This window comes from Amaranthus tricolor, chromosome 7 (assembly GCF_026212465.1).
Source record: "Amaranthus tricolor cultivar Red isolate AtriRed21 chromosome 7, ASM2621246v1, whole genome shotgun sequence".
Taxonomy (NCBI): domain Eukaryota; kingdom Viridiplantae; phylum Streptophyta; class Magnoliopsida; order Caryophyllales; family Amaranthaceae; genus Amaranthus; species Amaranthus tricolor.
In genome coordinates this window covers 7,724,837-7,742,968 of record NC_080053.1, presented here as the reverse complement: position 1 = coordinate 7,742,968, position 18,132 = coordinate 7,724,837, and the positions used below count along the sequence as shown (strand labels likewise).

General features: G+C 33.1%; 1 protein-coding gene across 3 annotated transcripts in view; it reads left to right on the top strand.

Annotated features, from left to right (window-relative positions):
* Nucleotides 1-1,751: 1,751 nt before the first annotated feature.
* The window catches only part of LOC130817343 (protein CHROMATIN REMODELING 20), a 27,826-nt gene continuing 11,445 nt past the window's right edge, over nt 1,752-18,132 (top strand). Inside the window, exons 1-22 of one of the 3 annotated variants that reach the window (XM_057682985.1) lie at nt 1,752-1,891; nt 2,054-2,110; nt 2,264-2,465; nt 2,555-2,617; nt 2,719-2,814; nt 3,012-3,104; nt 3,983-4,173; nt 4,268-4,514; nt 5,861-5,974; nt 6,398-6,481; nt 6,887-7,426; nt 7,930-8,222; nt 9,829-9,919; nt 10,056-10,271; nt 13,677-13,796; nt 13,996-14,162; nt 14,422-14,566; nt 15,194-15,343; nt 15,421-15,476; nt 15,551-15,848; nt 16,284-16,401; nt 16,650-16,690. In XM_057682985.1, coding sequence (XP_057538968.1) covers nt 2,319-2,465; nt 2,555-2,617; nt 2,719-2,814; nt 3,012-3,104; nt 3,983-4,173; nt 4,268-4,514; nt 5,861-5,974; nt 6,398-6,481; nt 6,887-7,426; nt 7,930-8,222; nt 9,829-9,919; nt 10,056-10,271; nt 13,677-13,796; nt 13,996-14,162; nt 14,422-14,566; nt 15,194-15,343; nt 15,421-15,476; nt 15,551-15,848; nt 16,284-16,401; nt 16,650-16,690 — 3,270 coding nt within the window. In that variant the 5' untranslated portion in view covers nt 1,752-1,891; nt 2,054-2,110; nt 2,264-2,318. The other 2 variants (XM_057682984.1, XM_057682986.1) reach the window with 2 other exon arrangements.

Below are 18,132 nucleotides of genomic sequence, written 5' to 3'. Positions count from 1 at the left end.
GATCTTTCAAGAGAGGATTTGAATAAAATTATATAAGCATTATATAAATAATTTTAGTTTCGGATATTTCATGATATACCACTGTGTTTCTTCGAAATTCACCATATACCACACGAAATGTTTTAATTCACCATATACCATTGAGTTTACGTCTGTTAGCACAGAACACCATTAATGACAACTGCCGTCAGTGTGCCGTTTGTGGTAAATTACCAGTATGCCCTTACGCATTCAACTGGCGCCATTGTTAGGCTTGACTTCCCCAAACACAATCCGTATTATTTTCTTTTTTCAATGCAAATCAATGCTTACCCCAACTGTAAACTTTGATTCCAAGAAATTGAAAGGCCACCTACTTAGTTCGCTTTCTTCAACCGGGGGTGGTGGAGGCCTCCAAACAATGAAATAGGGGAGAAGAGCATAAGCGCCTCCAAAAAATGAAAGAGTGACAAATGGCCAGACAGGGATACTACTTTTGGAGCTGCAAAAGCAGTAACACTACTTTCTCAGGGCAATGAACAAGTAAAGCTTTAAATAATGCTACAGAAATATATGAATTCTCATGCAGGTAAACCTACGTACCTTCTACCAGAAGGAAGCAGTAACAACCCCATAATTCATCCACCTTCAATTAAAATGGGAAAACCCACAGTAGGCTTTTACCTCAAATACTAATTTAGGCATAAGTCTAATTAGCATCCCTTTTACTCAAATTCTTGATACCATGAAGTAAATCTTTGTGTAAGAAAAAGATCAGCCAAGAGAGACTCAGGAACTGAAAAAAGACATTTTGGAATCTTGGCACTTGGACCTTCACATCTTAGCCTAAGAACATTGTTTTACATAGAGGACAACCCATGTAAATCAATGGTGAAGGTCACCCAGTCAGCAGATGACCAAAACAAGACAGAACAACACTGTTGGTATTCCACTGACCAGGTGACCTAGCAAGACATGTACAGAACGTGTTCATTGATCATTAGGGCCACCAAGGGTAGAAATGGAATCTCTACACTAGAAACTTTCTACCTGGACTCATAATGGCCATCATCAATCATTTTTAGAACACGAGAAGATGGGTGGAAGGTCACCTGTTCAGCAGCCGTTTATCAGAATATCAGAATGTTTAGCAAAAGTTTGAAATTTCAGAAAATTAATTCGTTGGCAAATTGAACTCTCTTTAGAATCTGGAATCTTCTTATTGTTGTTGTTAAGATTTGACGACGTCGTATTGGACTCCAGATATCGATCTAATTGTATAGCTGATAACGTTGACATCGTCTGAAATCTCTAATCAATCTTTGCAAATTTCAAAAATTTGATTCAAAATCTCAAATCAAAATTTGATAATTGAAAATTCAAAATTTGAAGCTTGAATTTAATTTTCTTGATGATAAATTCAGAAATTAAAGAGAAATTAGTACCTTCTCGATGAGGAGAGAGAGAGAGAGGGAAATAGAGGAATTCAATGGAGAGAACCCTAGAAGAAGGAAGTGTTGACGGCACACTGACAGCAGTTGTCATTAATGGTATTCTGTACTAACGGACGTAAACTCAATGGTATATGGTGAATTAAAACATTTCATGTGGTATATGGTGAATTAAAACATTTCATGTGATATATGGTGAATTTCGAAGAAACTTAGTGGTATATCATAAAATATCCGTTTTAGTTTTGTTAAATTCTTTGAATAACGGAGGGTTATAAATAAGCTTAACGAATGTGCATTAAGTCCATAAAATTCGAATTTCTTCGATTTAATCCTTGCCTAACTTGAAAAAAGAAAATTTCGCAGAAACCAATAAACTTCCCTCCCTTTCTCCCCTTGTTTCCTTATTTTGCATAGTGTAGCTGGATCAGACCCCTAATCCCTAATCGTTTCAGTTCCATGTAAGCCACTAATGGAGCTTAATCTTTTTTCTTTTTAATTTTTTTAATTTTCCCTACTATTTTTTTGTGGATATATGTTTTTTTAAATCTCTTCATTGTGTTTTGGGCATATGATAATCAGAAAATTTTGGCGCTCATTGTTTTATTTTTATTTAATTTTAGGGTTTTCGATTGTAGTACTGTCTTGTAGCTTTCCAGTAATTGTCCGTTCGTAGAAATGTAAGTTTTGCTTCATTATGCCGGGTTATGAGATGATTTTGGGCTTGAAATCGAGTATTCATTATGTCAAAGATGTTATTTTATTGATGTTGTATTTTTGCTTACCATATATTGGCTGGTTTTCTAATATATGCCTCTTTTTTCTATCTCAAGTTGTAAAGATCTCTGAGGTGCTTACTATTCACTCAAAATATAATTGTATTTACTAATGGAGGTAAAACCTAATGAGAATGAGGCGGAAGATAATGATGCCAAAGTAGATGAAGATGATGTGGTTTCTGAGGATTCTTTTTTGGAGGATTTAAGCGAGGAGGAAGACGACCAGTTCATTGAAGGAAGTGAACCACAACATGAGGCACGTGAATTGGCTTCTCAATTTTATTGTTGATATTTGATGAGATATTGCGTTAAATTTTTTCTTTATAAGAGTGATCATCTTTGCAGGGCCCTTTGACCGAAGAGGAGATTGAAGAATTAGTTAATGAATTACTCGAAGTAGAGAGTAAGGTATCATTGTATTCAATTGTTAGAATTTTCTTAGAGATAGAGATCCAATTTCTTTGTCGACATGTATTGCCAATCCTATGGATTTCTGATTCTTGTTTTAGGCGGCCGAGGCACAAGAAGCACTTGAAGAAGAGTCTCTGCAAACGGTTGAAAAAGAAGTGAGAGAAGAGTTAGCTAGTAATCTACATGGCGATGATGTGCGTAGTTTGCTGTTGGCTTAGTTGTTAAATGGGTTATCTTTTACTTTTTTTTTTAAAAATATTGGGTTGACTAGGTGAGAATCGAACAGGGACCTTACCTAGGGAAAGTAGTGTTTATTTTATTTGAGACAAGTTATAATTCTCAAATGGTTTATCTTTAACTTCCATCTCATAATATATTTTTGATTTGGTAGTTATCGAAGGCTGTGGCTGAGGAAATGGTTACTTTTAAAGAAGAATGGGAGGCAACTCTTGACGACCTTGAGACACAAAGTGCTGAGTTGTTGGTTTGTACTTATATTTGCTATTGAAATAATTATTTAGCACTCAATTTTAATTTGTTTCTATCTTTTTCTAAACTATCAAATTGTTGTTTACTAGAATATTTGAGGTAGCTTTATTCAATAAAGCTTGATTTGAGTTTACTATATCTTACTCACTTAGCTTTATCCAATTTAATTGTGCTTAACACATCATGTTTACCCTCACATTTCACTATTCATTCAATTCTTTATTCAATTTAGCTTAACTTGAATTAGTTTAATCTAGTTGAGCTCTATTTCATCCGATTAAGTTTAGTTCATTCAGATTGAGTTGAGTTGTTTTCAGCAAAAGAACAAAATGCATTTGAATAATATGAAGGAGGAAAGGAAGGGGAAGGGATACAAAGAGAAGAGAGGGAAGACTAGTGGGGTTTCTTCAATATCTTTACAATTTTAAAGACTTATGCAAAATATGAAGGACGCTCCCTCATAATTCCTTTTTCTTCATTTCCCTCCCCTTCTATTTTGCTATTTAATTAAAGGAATAATCATTCTTTATGTTTACTTCTATTTTGTTCCCTTCATTTCCTCCCAACAAAAGATAGACTGTCCAATTTTGATGCATCATTATCTGCTCCTTTGTTGCCTTCTTTGCATCATTATCAAGGAACTTTTGTTCTTTTATGGAATTTGTTCCCTCCATTTCTTCCCATAAAGGTGGTATCCACTTTGTCTTCCATTCCATATCAGGGTATGATTTGCTTAAAAATTTGTTTAAGCAAAAATGCATTCTGCCATGCAGCTTAAGGGTGTATTTTCATTTGACTATTGTTTAGGCATGGGATGATTTTGTTGCATTATTAGTTCACTACAATTTATTTCATATCTGGCTTTTCATATAGGAGCAACTTGATGGTGCTGGTATTGATCTACCAAGTATCTATAAATGGATTGAGAGCAAGGCTCCAAATGGTTGTTGTACTGAAGCTTGGAAGAAAAGGACACATTGGGTAGGAATTGAGGCTGCCATTGATGCTCTAGAATCCGTTAAGAATGCTGAAAAGCAACTTCAGATACTTAGGCCTGTAAGGAGGTATGTCCATGCCTCTTTTATTCTGAATTTTATGCAGTATGGATAACATTATTTTTTATAAACTAGTAACTAATCACATAGTGATGCTTTACAGAAAACATGGCAAAACTTTGGAGGAAGGAGCTAGTGGATATCTAGCGAAAAAAATATGTGCAAATAATAACGGTGAAGGTTTGACAATTAACTCTATGGTAGAGTGGAAATCATTTAACAAGTTATTTTCTGATCATCCTTCCAAGGAAGACATTGCCTTTGGTAGCAAGCAATGGGCTTCTGTATACTTGGCGAGTACTCCTCAACAGGCTGCAGCTATGGGACTTGAATTTCCTGGGGTTGATGAGGTATTGGTCTTTGTTGAAATTCTGTCATTTCTTAGCAACCATGGCTTGTTTTAGTTTGCTATGCAGAGTTAAAAATCTCCATAATAGCGAAGGTAGCGTTATAGCATAATTCTTTTATAACCTATGATAATTTTCATTTATCAACTAGCTCTAAACCGTTTCTAACTTTCTATGCTAATTTATTTCTTGTTGATAGCCCCTTTTGTTGCATATTTTGATGTTTTGCAATAAAAGCGCATTTTGAAGTGGCGCTTGTGTTATTTATTTTTGATTATAGGGTTTCATGTGTTGTGTATGAGAGCCTAGTTATTTGTTTATGTATGCACTTCTTGACTCTTGCTATATCTAATTGCTCATTAAAAGAATGGATCTTTAAATCTCTTTGTGGGAGTCATGTCTTTTCTCATAACGACATCTATGTGAGATTTAACTTATTATATTTAGTCATCATCTTAGACATATACCCAATATTTTTCATAGCTGTAAGCACCTTTGTTTTTGTTTAGTTCAAATAGTGCATCAATGCTTAATATTCTCTGTGATGTTAACCTTATAGGCCTTTTGTAAGCATTTACTTTTGCATGAATGATGTAATATCCAAGACTTCTTTTTAAAGTTAAAGTTCACAATGATGATTGTACCTAGGAAAAAAGATCGAAATATTGTAGTTATAATTAATGTTTAACAATCAAGATACAACTAGCGGAATCAAAGAAAAAAATTCAATTGGAAAATCCCTCCCTGTTTATCATTTCATCCCGTGCTACCTACATGCTATTCACTTAATCCTTCTGGTGCATAGAGATCATTTTCTCAACATGCTACCAGATTATAATGGTGTGAACAATCAACATTCAACATGAGTTATTGGCCTCCATGATCAATAGTTTTTAGGCACCTGTTGTGAAACTTTGGCTATTTGTCCTCCCTCTTATTTTTTCTTGCTCTTCGCTTCTACAAAGTCATAGTAGACTTTTTTCATTCCTGTATCTGCAGAACTTGAAAGGAATTGTGATGTGACACAGATGTCTTAGAATAAGGAGATAAACATGTAGTTAATTTATTGTTCAACAGAGATCTAAGTTTTCAAATTTTCAGGTAGTAGTTGTGCTTCACTGTTTTGATATTTGGGCACAAATAGCTTGGGTACATATGTCAAGTATTAAATCTTTTTTGGAAACATATTTATCATATATATTGGTTCATTAAATACTAAATAGTTCTCTTATAGGGTCCTCAATGGACTTCTACAATTGATGTTCATGGACCTGAAAAGATGTGTTCTAGCGCCTATTTGTGTGTATCTTTTTTGCCTAGAATTATTCTGATTTTTCAGGCTCCACTAGGTCGAAGAGATAGATGACATAGATGATGATCCAAGTGATCCTTTTGTTGCTGATGCTATAGCGAATGAACAAGAGTTGGATCTTTCTGAAGTGCAACGAAAAAATTACAAAAAGGTTGGCTAAATGATTATTGTTCTTTTTCGTAACTTGTCTATCCATGATGACACTTTCATATGATGGTTACAAAAGAAAATCCATGTTATTCATTTATTGCTATTTATTACTTTAGTGTGATGATAAATGAGCAAGATTGATATTTTTAATTTTCAGAATTGTTTTCTTGATAAAAAACCCATGTTTTTTTTATCACAATCTCTAGTGTAATGATGTGTACTTTGATCACTATGTTTTTACCCTAAAAGCTTTTGCTTTATTGATGGGGAGTAGAATACATGAAAAAGGAGAGGAATCAAGAAATGGTAAAGTGTTATAAAAAGTTTGGTTAAAGGAGTAAAAAGGGGATTAAGCTCATATTGTACTTTGAGGGATAATTGAGGGTGATTGTTTCTGATTTCTTATTTACTCTTGTTTGGGCAGGTTAAAGAGGAAGATGATCTGAATTTTGTTCAAAAACATCAATTTCAATTGAAGCGAAAGAGGCGTCAGAAAAGGAGTAAACAGGTAAAGGTTAACTTCCATCTTTGTTTGAACTTCTTATTTTATGTTTTCTTGAGAAGTGTGGTAAACCTTGAATATTGACTTGTGACTTCTATTGCAACTAGAAAAACTAAGGCTATCGTTCTTAAAGCGGAGTGAGTTTTTCTTTTGGTAGTTGGTGACTAAAGATTGAAGATTAAACAAAAGGGTTAGAGAGCCAAAAATTGATGAATGCGAGTGGAGTCTATTTACGCATGGCTTCTAGAGCACTTATTTTTGCTTGTATTATCTATTAGAAGTTATTTCTCTAAAATGGGAAACTTGCTTGCATTGTCAATAGCAAGAAGTTGTGTGTTTTATGTTTTAATACATTTGTGAGCTTATTTTTTTTCTATTTTTTTAAATGGTGTGTCTTCCTATTGTTCCCAGAAATCTATGGTAGGGTCTTTACAAAAAGACCAATCTTGTTTTCACTCCAGACATGACGAAGGTGTATTAATTGGTGATAAAGGGGACAAGTGCCAAGATTCGACGAATGAGGAGCTTGCTAATTGTGGACTTTCGCCTTGTCTTCAAGAGGAAGAAGCTTACTCTAATATCGATTCTTCTGAGCATTTCTTGCCTCAGTCAGTTGAACCCTCTTGTGGTTCCAAGCGTTTATTTGAGGATGAGGGGTTGGACCATGAAGCTAAGAGAAGTCGAATTGATATGGAGAGTGATAATGGAGCTCAAACTTTGAACCATGATTTTATTGGTGACTGTGAGTCAAATGACATTTTAGTGGAGGAAGAATCCTTTGTTGAAGAAAACGGTGATGATCCTTTGAAGGTTGATAGATCTTCAGAAAATGTCTATGATCAGTTCTACTGTACTGCTTGCAAGAAGGCGACAAAGGAGATACACGAGCATCCTCTTCTGAAAGTGATTGTTTGTGGACAATGCCAATGTCTTATTAAGGAAAAGTTGATGGTAATGTTCTTAACTTGACTGCAGTTACCGTATTTGCCAAATGGCTATGTGCTCAGTTGTAGATATATTGTTAGAGATGTCTTTGAGTTGGTGCTTTTGAAAGGGGTTGAATTCATGAAGGTCTTCAAGTTGAGGCGATTAGTTAAGGGTGACAATGTGTTACTTGGCAGTGTGTATATATCTCAATAATTAGAAGTGTAGTTACTCAATAATAGTACATGATTATGCTAAACTTGGATATTAAATACAGTATGATTCATGATTCATTTTTCAGAAACTATGACTTCAGACTTGTCAACAGTCAATTATAAATTAGTTATTTGACATGTTTGCATCTGAATTTGGTCCTTGTACGTATGCCTTCTAAAATTAGTTTTCTTGAAGCCTTTTGTACAAGCCACTATCTTATAATTTTCTTGTAATTTTTGAGATATGTATAGCCCTGTATTTTTGGTGGTTGAGGGGTATGGAGTCTTCTGATCTTTACATTTTCTTTTTGGCAGGATTCCCAAAATTTGGAAAATTTTTGTAGATGGTGTGGAGGTAGTAATGATTTGTTGTCTTGTAAATCATGTGAACTCCGATTTTGTATGCCATGTGTAAAGAGGAATCTTGGAGTGGAATGCTTGCCAGAAGAGGCTACACTTTATGGATGGCAATGCTGTTCTTGTTCTCCAGATCTCTTGCAGAAGTTGACCTTGGAACTTGAGAAAGCCATTGGCTCCCAAGATTTATTAGTTTCTAGTTCTGAAAGTGAAACAGATGATTCAGAGTATGAGATTGGTGTCTCTATCAGGTATTTGTGATTGTTTTCTAAATTCTATTTAATTCTATCATTGCATTTTTTTTACTTTTACTTTACATAGTTTCTTGAAACCATTTGCACTTGTTGTTTAAGTGAACTTGCTGATCAAGCGTAAGTTGCTTATATCTTACTCCATGCTTTGCCTAGTGGGATCCATTTGGCAACGGGGTGATGCCATGTTGTACTTGATTCTGTCATTTCTATGTTACCCGGAACGCGAGACGAAAGGCCGTTTTTTGATCGGGAACAGTCGACCCGAAATGCGGACTGAAAGCGTACTGGGTCGCCATGAGTCGTGACCCAAATCATCCACTATTTTGACCCATAATTCATTCCTCTCTCGATGAAAATCTGGTAATTGACCCATTAAATGAAAGGAAAAAAAATTAAAAGAACCGAGAGAAAAGATAAAATAAGAGTGAAAAGAAAAAAATGGTGAATACAAGAAAAATCTGATATGAAGAAGACGGAAAAAAGAAGAGGAATCCATACCTTTTTTTTTTCAAGAGAGTCAGTCGCCACTTTAGTCAAGGTTAGAAATGTGAGCGTTCCTTTTGTTTTTATGAATAAGTTTAAGTATTGAGCTTTGGCCCATGTTTCTTAGTATGTTTAAAAAATTCTATTCTTTCCCTGCTGCTTCTCACATGCATTGGAGTATTTTTTTCCTTCTTTTTCCTTTTCTCTTACCTTTTCTTTTTATCCTTTTAGTTTAATAATTTTTCTGTTTTATTTTTCTAAATCTTCGTATAATTAATTTTAATAAATTTTAATTATCGTTCCCCGACGATCCGGAGTCACTTAAAGTGACGTTCCGCGTTCCCGTTTCCGTACCACGTCCCGAACTGTATTGCATTCCTGGTAACATAGGTTCATTCGATTTTTTTACCAATGATAGTCTTAGAAGTAGCTGATAATGAGCTCCAACTTTATGACGACTGTGCAGCCTTGGGTGAATTTCTGAGCAGTTTATCCTATGTTTGTCTTCTCAACAACTTAGAATTGATCTAATCTTTTTAAGTAGTGAATATTTGAGAATAAAAGTGATGGAAACGTAAACTGAACTTGGATTAATTTGGGGAGAACAAGTTCGAAGTGTATTTTTCATCTTTTCCTTCTATCTGTGTCTCCTCTCTTTTGTCCGTACACCCGTGTGCTATTGTGTTTAAATGGACATGTTGAGTAAAGTTGCTTATATGTAGTCAAAACTATTGCAATTCATTCTGTTAATTAAGCGGATGGGTATTGTAGCTATATGGGCATTTACTTTTAGTATACTTGTACCCACCAATCAAAACAATTGGTGATTAAGTTCAATATGGTTGGTTCCTATTATATACCAGTGCATGAATTTTCACGGACCAAACGCCGCATTGGCAGTTACGTAATGTGTAACGTTCAATATCTTACCGTTACAATGTTATTTCCTGAGAAGAGATTATCAAACAACTTCATTTAACAACTTCTGTATTTGTTGAAAAACGTATTTCAAGATCTCCGATTATTGTTAAAACCCATTAACTGCTGTAACACTACATTCTACTCAACATTGACAAAATTTCCTTGATGCTATATTGTGATTAACTTTTGTATTGGTCAGCTCCCGCAAGGCACAAAAAAAGAAAATTCGAAGGATTTTAGATGATACAGAATTAGGAGAAGAGACGAAGAGGAAAATTGCTTTGGAAAAGGTACACTTTGCAATTGAGAATTTAATCTCATCTTGTGTATTTGCTTAAATATATTGTGCAATGAGAATAATTAGAGCATGGGAGCTAAAATTTGGAGCTGTACTCTTTTTGCATATGATGTAATGTAACTATGCAGGAACGTCAGGAACGACTTAAGTCTCTCAAAGCGCAGTTTTCAAGCATACCCATGATGATGAGTGCTTCCTCTTGTAATGTAAATTTACTAGAAGGGGCTACCTCTGAAGTACTTGGTGATGCTTCAACTGGTTTTATCGTCAACGTTGTTAGGGAGGAAGGTGAGGATGCTGTCAGGATTCCTCCAAGCATTTCTGCCAAATTAAAGACACATCAAGTATGTTTTTAGTTTATTTATTTTCTTAATAATGATACTGCCTAATAATAATAATAATAATAATAATAATAATAACAATAATAATAATAATAATAATAATAATAATAATAATAATAATAATAATAATAATAATACTACTACTACTAATAGTAATAGTAATAATAATAATAATAATAATAATAATAATAACCATAATAATAATAATAATAATAATAATAATAATAATAATAATAATAATAATAATAATAATAATAATAATAATAATAATAATACTAATAGTAATAGTAATAGTAATAAAAATAATAATAATAATAATAATAATAATAATAATAATAATAATAATAATAATAATAATAATAATAATAATAATAATAATAATAATTATTATTATTATTATTATTATTATTATTATCAATATTATTATTATTATTATTATTATTATTATTATTATTATTATTGTTACTATTATTTTTATTATTATTATTATTATTATTATTATTATTATTATTATTATTATAATTGTTACTAATTACTATTGTTATTGTTATTGTTATTATTATTGTTCTACTTGTTAATCTTTTGCAAGTTTTGTTCAATGAATGTCATTGTTAGTATTAGGGGTGTTCAAAACAGGATACTAGATCATATCCGATTTAGATATTTGGTTTTTTGGATATTGGAAACGTGATTGGATTAGATTAGTATATGTTTTTGTTGGTTTTGCTCTTGTGCATTTTTTTCCTTTTAATTTCTTTAAAAACTTTTATGTTTGAAAATAAATCATAAAAGAAGACACAGGCCATAGGAGTGAGTGCATATATAAAATTCAAAGCCTAACTTCTTAAAATCTCAAAGTTAGGATGATGAGTTTTAGACGCTTCTTCTAAATACCTATCCAACTCATTTATATCGACATTAGTTAATGAACAACATGTCTCCATTTGATATCTTGAATTCATTAGTTCAACAAGGTCTACCTTTCCCATACTCCCACTTTGAGTAAAATGGATGAGGTTGAAGAGGTGGAAGTGGAAGAAATAGCCCCACTTGTCTTTGGAGGAGCCATAGAAAAGGCATAAAAATCAAACGAACTTTGAAACACCATTTTTTAATTAATTAGTGATTATTACTTTTTCTTTACTTAAGGAAAAATACATAATGCAAATTAATTAGTGATTATTACTTTGTTACTTTTACTTGTTTGACGGTATTAATTAAAATTAAAATTCTATCATTTTTCATCTAATTTGATTAAAATTAGTTTAATAAACATTGACCATTGATTATTATCTCTAAATATATTAAACCATGTATTTATAGAATTTAATTTATGAAAATATCTATCACTTTATTAGATTTAACTAATAAGATGATTGAATATGAGTTGATCATATTTCTATATTAACAATTGGTTCAGATTTACAGTCGCTTGATTAAAAATTTGGTTCAAGTGAAGTCAGTTTTAGTCGAACCGAGTTCGGTTTCGAGCATGATCCGGATCGTATATGGCTCGGTTCGGTAACTATTAGTTTCGGGTAATCGTGGTTAACGGTTATATGTCGGTTATAAAAATCGGTCGCATTTCGGGTTTAGTTTTCCCATTTTCGGTTGTCAATCGCTTTGAGTGCAACTTCGGTTCGGGTGATGTCGATTCGATAAACCTCTAAAAGAAACACATTTTCAGGTCGGACAACTTTCGCTTTTGGTTCGGGTTTTCGAGTCAGGTCACATTTGAACATCTCTAATCATACCAAATCACCAATAATAAAGTAACGAACTAAAAAGAAACAATATTAGTATACCAATGTTAACTGCTCAGATTCGGAAGACAAGAAAACCTGTACAATTTATTATTTAGTATTAACTGCTCATATTTGTGTAGAGCAAGATTTATTCTTTACTGTTTTTAAGATCTCTTTTCAGAACTCACAACTTAGTGACTCTCATTTGAGAGAGAATCTAGAATTAGATATTAAGATGAAACAATGATATAGAACAAATATTGTAGATCTTCAAAATTGATGAACAAATATTGAAAAAAGAGAAGTAATATACCTAAAAATCAGGTGATGGGTGAGACTTTATGTAGATCTTCAAGTCATATTGAGAAGAGGATCCAAAAATCTCCTTAATCAGTATAAGTGAATTTAAAAAATTGTAGATCTATAAAATTGATGAACAAAAAAATTGTGGAAAAATAAAATTGACGATGAGAGGAATAAAATACTTACCCAAGTGGCTGCCGATGGGAGAGTTGAAGAGGCGATTGAGACCTAAGAGTCGAGAGATGATTGAAAAATGGAGAACAAGCAACTCAACTTCAAGAAAATGAAGAAGCTGCTGTGAAAATTTGTAAGTAAATGTAGAAGTGGCGTGTGACTGCGTTTGTGGGCTTAATGTTAGTCTCTAGGGTTTTCTTAAAATTGGTTACTTAACTTATTAGAAAAAACTAGATATCAAATCTGTGATTCGTATCCGATTTGAAAATTCATTTTTTGGATCCGAATACCTGGTAATTCGGATTGAATTTTTCAGACTGAATATTTTTGAACACCCCTAGCTTGTATAGCTAGTCAAAGTGAATTTGAGGTGAAGGGGTTCTTTCATCATGTATTTACCTTTAAGTTTCCATAGTGCTTCTTAGTTTATTTATTGAATGGGCATGAAGTTCTATAAATAAGGTCTATGAAGAAGCTTGTGGAATTAATTTCAACTCTATTTGGATAACATTTGCTATTGCATTGTGAAATAGAGTATTAACACAAACGTAAGACTTGAAATGGAAGTGCATATATCGACATTGCTTATGCCCTCTTTTTTTTTTATGTAAATTACTCTTTAGTGCCGTCGTTTTGTACGTAAAAGTACTCTTTAGTGCCCTTGAGTTTGTTCTATACATTTGAAAATGATTTAACTTAGGAAAGGGCATAGAGCAAACTCAATGGTGGACAAAGGGAGTAATCGGTGATTTATAGTTTTGGGGTAAGATGAATGTACAGTAGAACCTAGGGTGACTTTTAGAATTATGAATAGTATTTTTTGTAATAAGAAAAATTATAGGGACATGACCTTATGAGATGGCATTTAATTAGAATTGTATTTGAGCTTTCTACTATATACTCAATTGTCAATCATGGAAGATATGAATGGCAACCATTTGAGCTTGTCTATAATTAAACGATGGACATAATATTCACTTTGTTGGTTTCGATTCCATTTCCTATATGGCTTATGGCTGTTTGTCCAAGATTGGGTTCTCTTGTGCTCTTGGGTCATAATGCAAAAATAAGGCCGCATCACATTGTAAAATATAAAAAACCATACAATTTTGTCCAATACTAAATCTAGTTAGTAAATTTAAAGAAGGATTTTTTGATTTTTGCTTGTATTTTTCTATTATGGCAGGTTGCTGGGATTCGTTTTATGTGGGAGAATATCATCCAGTGTATCAGAAATGTGAAGGCTGGGGATAAAGGCCTTGGTTGCATTTTAGCTCATACCATGGGCCTTGGTAAAACTTTCCAGGTAAAATCTTTTTTGATTAATCTTTACTTATCTAGGTGTTTTTCTTTTAATTTACTTATGGAACTTTTGGAGCATTAATTCATGTTATAAGCCTTGTTTGTACTTCGTAGCTTACTTTAGGCCCAAACTATTATGTAAATGACTTGTTTTGTCTCAGTTGTCCTTGGTTGCATGCTTATTCATTAAATCATTCATGCAGGTCATAGCTTTCTTGTACACTGCAATGAGGAGTGTTGATTTAGGTCTGAAAACAGCTCTGGTTGTCGCACCAGTGAATGTGTTGCACAATTGGAAGCATGAGTTCAACAAGTGGGAGCCTAAGGAATTCAAGCCTCTTCGTGTTTACATGCTTGAAGACAAATCAAGGTTTTTACTTCTTTGATGTTATTTGGGTTAGACTATTGTTTGCTTGTCTAGAGTTTAAGGTTTAGTGATGGCAGATTAAATTTAGCTCATCTGAACAAAGTGTTTTAGTAAGATTAAATGTTGCTTAAATAGTATATTAGTTTTCTAGAATATCAAAGTGGTTAATAGTCCACGGTAAATAGTATATTAGTTTTCTAGAATATATATGTTGCATAAATAGTATATTAGTTTTAAGTTTTGGTATATGTGCAATCGTCAGGGAGCAACAAAGAGCAGAATTGCTAATGAAATGGAGAAGGAAGGGCGGTGTATTTTTGATTGGATATAACTCATTTAGAAATTTATCGCTTGCAAAGAACATGAAAGATCTTAAATCAGCGGCCGAAATTTGCTCTGCACTTCAGGTATTCTTCCTTTTCATTTGCTCTGGAGAAGGTTATGTAATTTGTGCACTAGGGAATTTGTCATAAAGATCTTGGTTATTAGAAATACATCAGTCCATGTCAGCTTCCTCAATTTAATTTAAGAATTCACCATTTGTGTGTGCACTTTTGTATTCAACCTCATATTTTCTACTCTTCTAAGCTTAGATCTACCTGTTCTTCTGGGTACAATCATTTTATCACCTAGTTCTTCTCTTGTTTTGAACTACTTTCTTTATTAGTTAGCTAACCTTTCTGACTCTTGTCCTTTTCCTTAGCTTGTGCTTTAGGTTTTAAAGACATTCTTTTGCTTTTTTTTTTTTTGTGCTACAAACCTCATCTTTTGTTTATGCTTTAGTTTTTCGGATTGAAATGATTGATATGGCTGTTTTATTTTCCTCTTGTAAAGTGATTAATCATGTTTCCTTACTTGTAAAATAAACATCCTGTGTTTCTGATTGATAGTCATTATTAAAGAAGTAGCATATATATCAATGGAGACTCTGATTATTTCCTCACTTTTGCATCACCTAAATATTATTTGTTCTTTTTTTTTTGTTTTGTCACATGATTTGCAAATTGGCTGAAACTATGTCTATCCTTTTTCAGGATGGGCCTGATATACTTGTTTGTGATGAGGCTCATATTATTAAGAACACCAAGGCAGAAATTACTCAAGTTTTAAAACTAGTTAAATGCCAGAGAAGAATTGCTTTGACAGGATCTCCTCTTCAGAACAATCTTATGGAGTATTACTGTGTCAGTTTTCTTGCTTGAATAGATTTCTTTCGGGATGCATATTTATCCTTGAATTAATATGCTGTAATTTTCGGCAGATGGTTGATTTTGTAAGAGAAGGATTTTTAGGAAGTATGCATGAGTTTCGTAATCGGTAGGTCTCTGATGTTTTTTCTTACCTGTTATATTTGTTTTCATGAATTTTACTGACATCCTTTGCATTTATAGGTTTCAAAATCCTATTGAGTTTGGCCAACATGCAAACTCCACTGCTGAAGATGTGCGAATCATGAATCAGAGGTCACATATTCTATATGAGCAGCTAAAAGGGTTCGTCCAAAGAATGGACATGAGTGTGGCGAAGAAAGACTTGCCTCCTAAGACCGTGTTTGTCATAGCTGTAAAGCCTTCTTCATTACAGAAGAAATTATACAAAAGGTTTCTTGATGTTCATGTATTTTCACACAAGGCTTCTTCTGAAGGAACCAGGAAACATTTTTTCGCTGCATATCAAACCTTAGCCCAGGTATAATATTAGTATTACCATTACTTCAAATATATATAGCTGTTGAGTAAAGATTTTACTGCTAAATGTCCCCCCTTTTTGTTGGACAAAGGAGATGACTAAAACATGACTCTTGGAGATGTTATTGTGAACATTCAACAAAATTAAAACCTTTTATCTCGCTTCTACGTCCCTAGGTGGAGTTCTAGTTGAGATAGTTGAAAAAATATTTAAATGGGTGTACAAAAAAGAGTAACATGATCGTGCTCTCCCACCTTCCAAATTTTTGTTGTAGTAGTTTTGAAATAATATGCTTGTGCTGAGTGCTTGAAACATGCAAACTTTGGTGGACTTTTTGTAAAGGATCGATGAAATTATTTGCTTCTGCAGTTATGATTGTGAATTCATCTTGATGCTTTTCTTGTTTGTCTCATAAGTCATACTGCCTATTGATAGATATGCAACCATCCGTGGATTCTGCGGTTGATGAAAGACAAAGGATATGCAAAGCGAGAAGATACTCCAGATGATATTTCTAGTGATGAAAATATGGATTCCAATTTAGGGATTGGAGGTACTTTTTTCTGTGGTTGCAATGTTATAAATATCCATTTGAAAGCATTAATGATTATTTCATACTTGGAGACTTGCCTTAAGGAATTTCGCAATTCAACTTCTCCATCAAGATCTCATCGTTATTATATGTCTAATATTTTGAATTCTCGCAAAAATAGAAAATAGGAAACGATTTGCAATCTGACAATTTTGACTTTTTTGCTAACAAATATTTCTTTTTGTTGTTGACTTTGGACAATTTGATAGAAAAAACGAAGGCAAAAATTGACAAAGGCTTCCTTCATGAGGTTTGTGCTGCTTCTAAGTTAGTGTCTTGTTATTTTTTTTTGGTTCTGTTTGGTGATTAGCGGGAAAGAGATTGGATGTAAAGGAAATTTGAAGAGCAGAAAAATGGGATTGGTGTTTCTAGTTGATATGGTTAGTTTGTATCTATGATGCTCGAACTTAGCATTACCCTTATTGTACAGTGCATGTATAACATGACCAGGGTGCCAACACAGGACGGGTCAGACTCGCTGGAAAGTAAATGGACTCTCAATAAATCTAATTAAACCCTTAGATTTTGAAATCATACACCAAACCAAGGGCAAGGGATTTGAAACCTTCCTTTTTGTCGCCTTCACTATCAGCATGTGTGAATTTCATTATTCACTAGACATGTTTTGACAACACTAGCTTGTTATCAAAGAACAACGCACTTAAAAGATTAGTGGATCCTGACATGATGTAAATAGGAGAAAGAAAGAGAATGAAAAGGTAAAGAGCAGGTGAGAGAGAGGCACTGAATCAAATGAAAGAGAAATGGACAAAGAATCTCGAGAGAGGAAGATAGAGAAGGAATTGGACGAGCCATGAGAATTGTAGTTATTTGTGGAGTAGACAACTCATTTATTATTAAAGAAATCCTTCTCTTTTCCATCTCCTCCACATTTATTCTAGGTTTACTTCTATTACCTATGTCTATTTTAACTTCATTAGCCTTACTCATTTATTCAACAATAATGCTAAAGACTTAATTCCAATATATTATGATCGGCTATGTGAACTATCAATTAATCATAGTGTTTGTCCCTATGAATCCTTTTCATTCCTTATGATATCTTTATCAATAGATTTTTCTTTTATTAACTTTTGGTTCATATTTATGAGATGTGGCTATGTTTATCATAAACATATGCTCGCCCCTCCTTTATGCTGTCTCGCATTTTGAGTTATCCTTTTCAACTTTAACTATAAAAAAACATTTATTTTTTTATCTTTATTAATAGAAGATCTCCCAAATAATGTGATGTAATTTGGAAAAATCAATATTTGTGTTACTTATTGCCAAGTCTAAATATGGATTGCAGACCCTTCTCAAATGTGTTCCCGAGTCCTCAAAATTAAAACTTGGAATTAGAACATGATAAGCGTACTCAGGTTCCTAGTTATGTTAATATAACTTGGATTGAAACAAAAGGACTTTGTTTATGATTCCACTATCCTGGTGGGTCATTATATTCTTGTGTTGATTTTGTTGTTTTCAATTTTTATGCTTGAAGGAAATGCAAGCGTAAAGAATAGTTTTTAAAATAATGTGACCGATTGTTGGTTAGGTTTGACCGTACATACCATGTCTTATTTTATATATTGATACTTATAATTTATATTGCTATAAAATAGCTTAAAATATAAACATTAGTTGTACTTTTACTATTGGATCATATAGAACTTTCAAGTCGCAATAGTG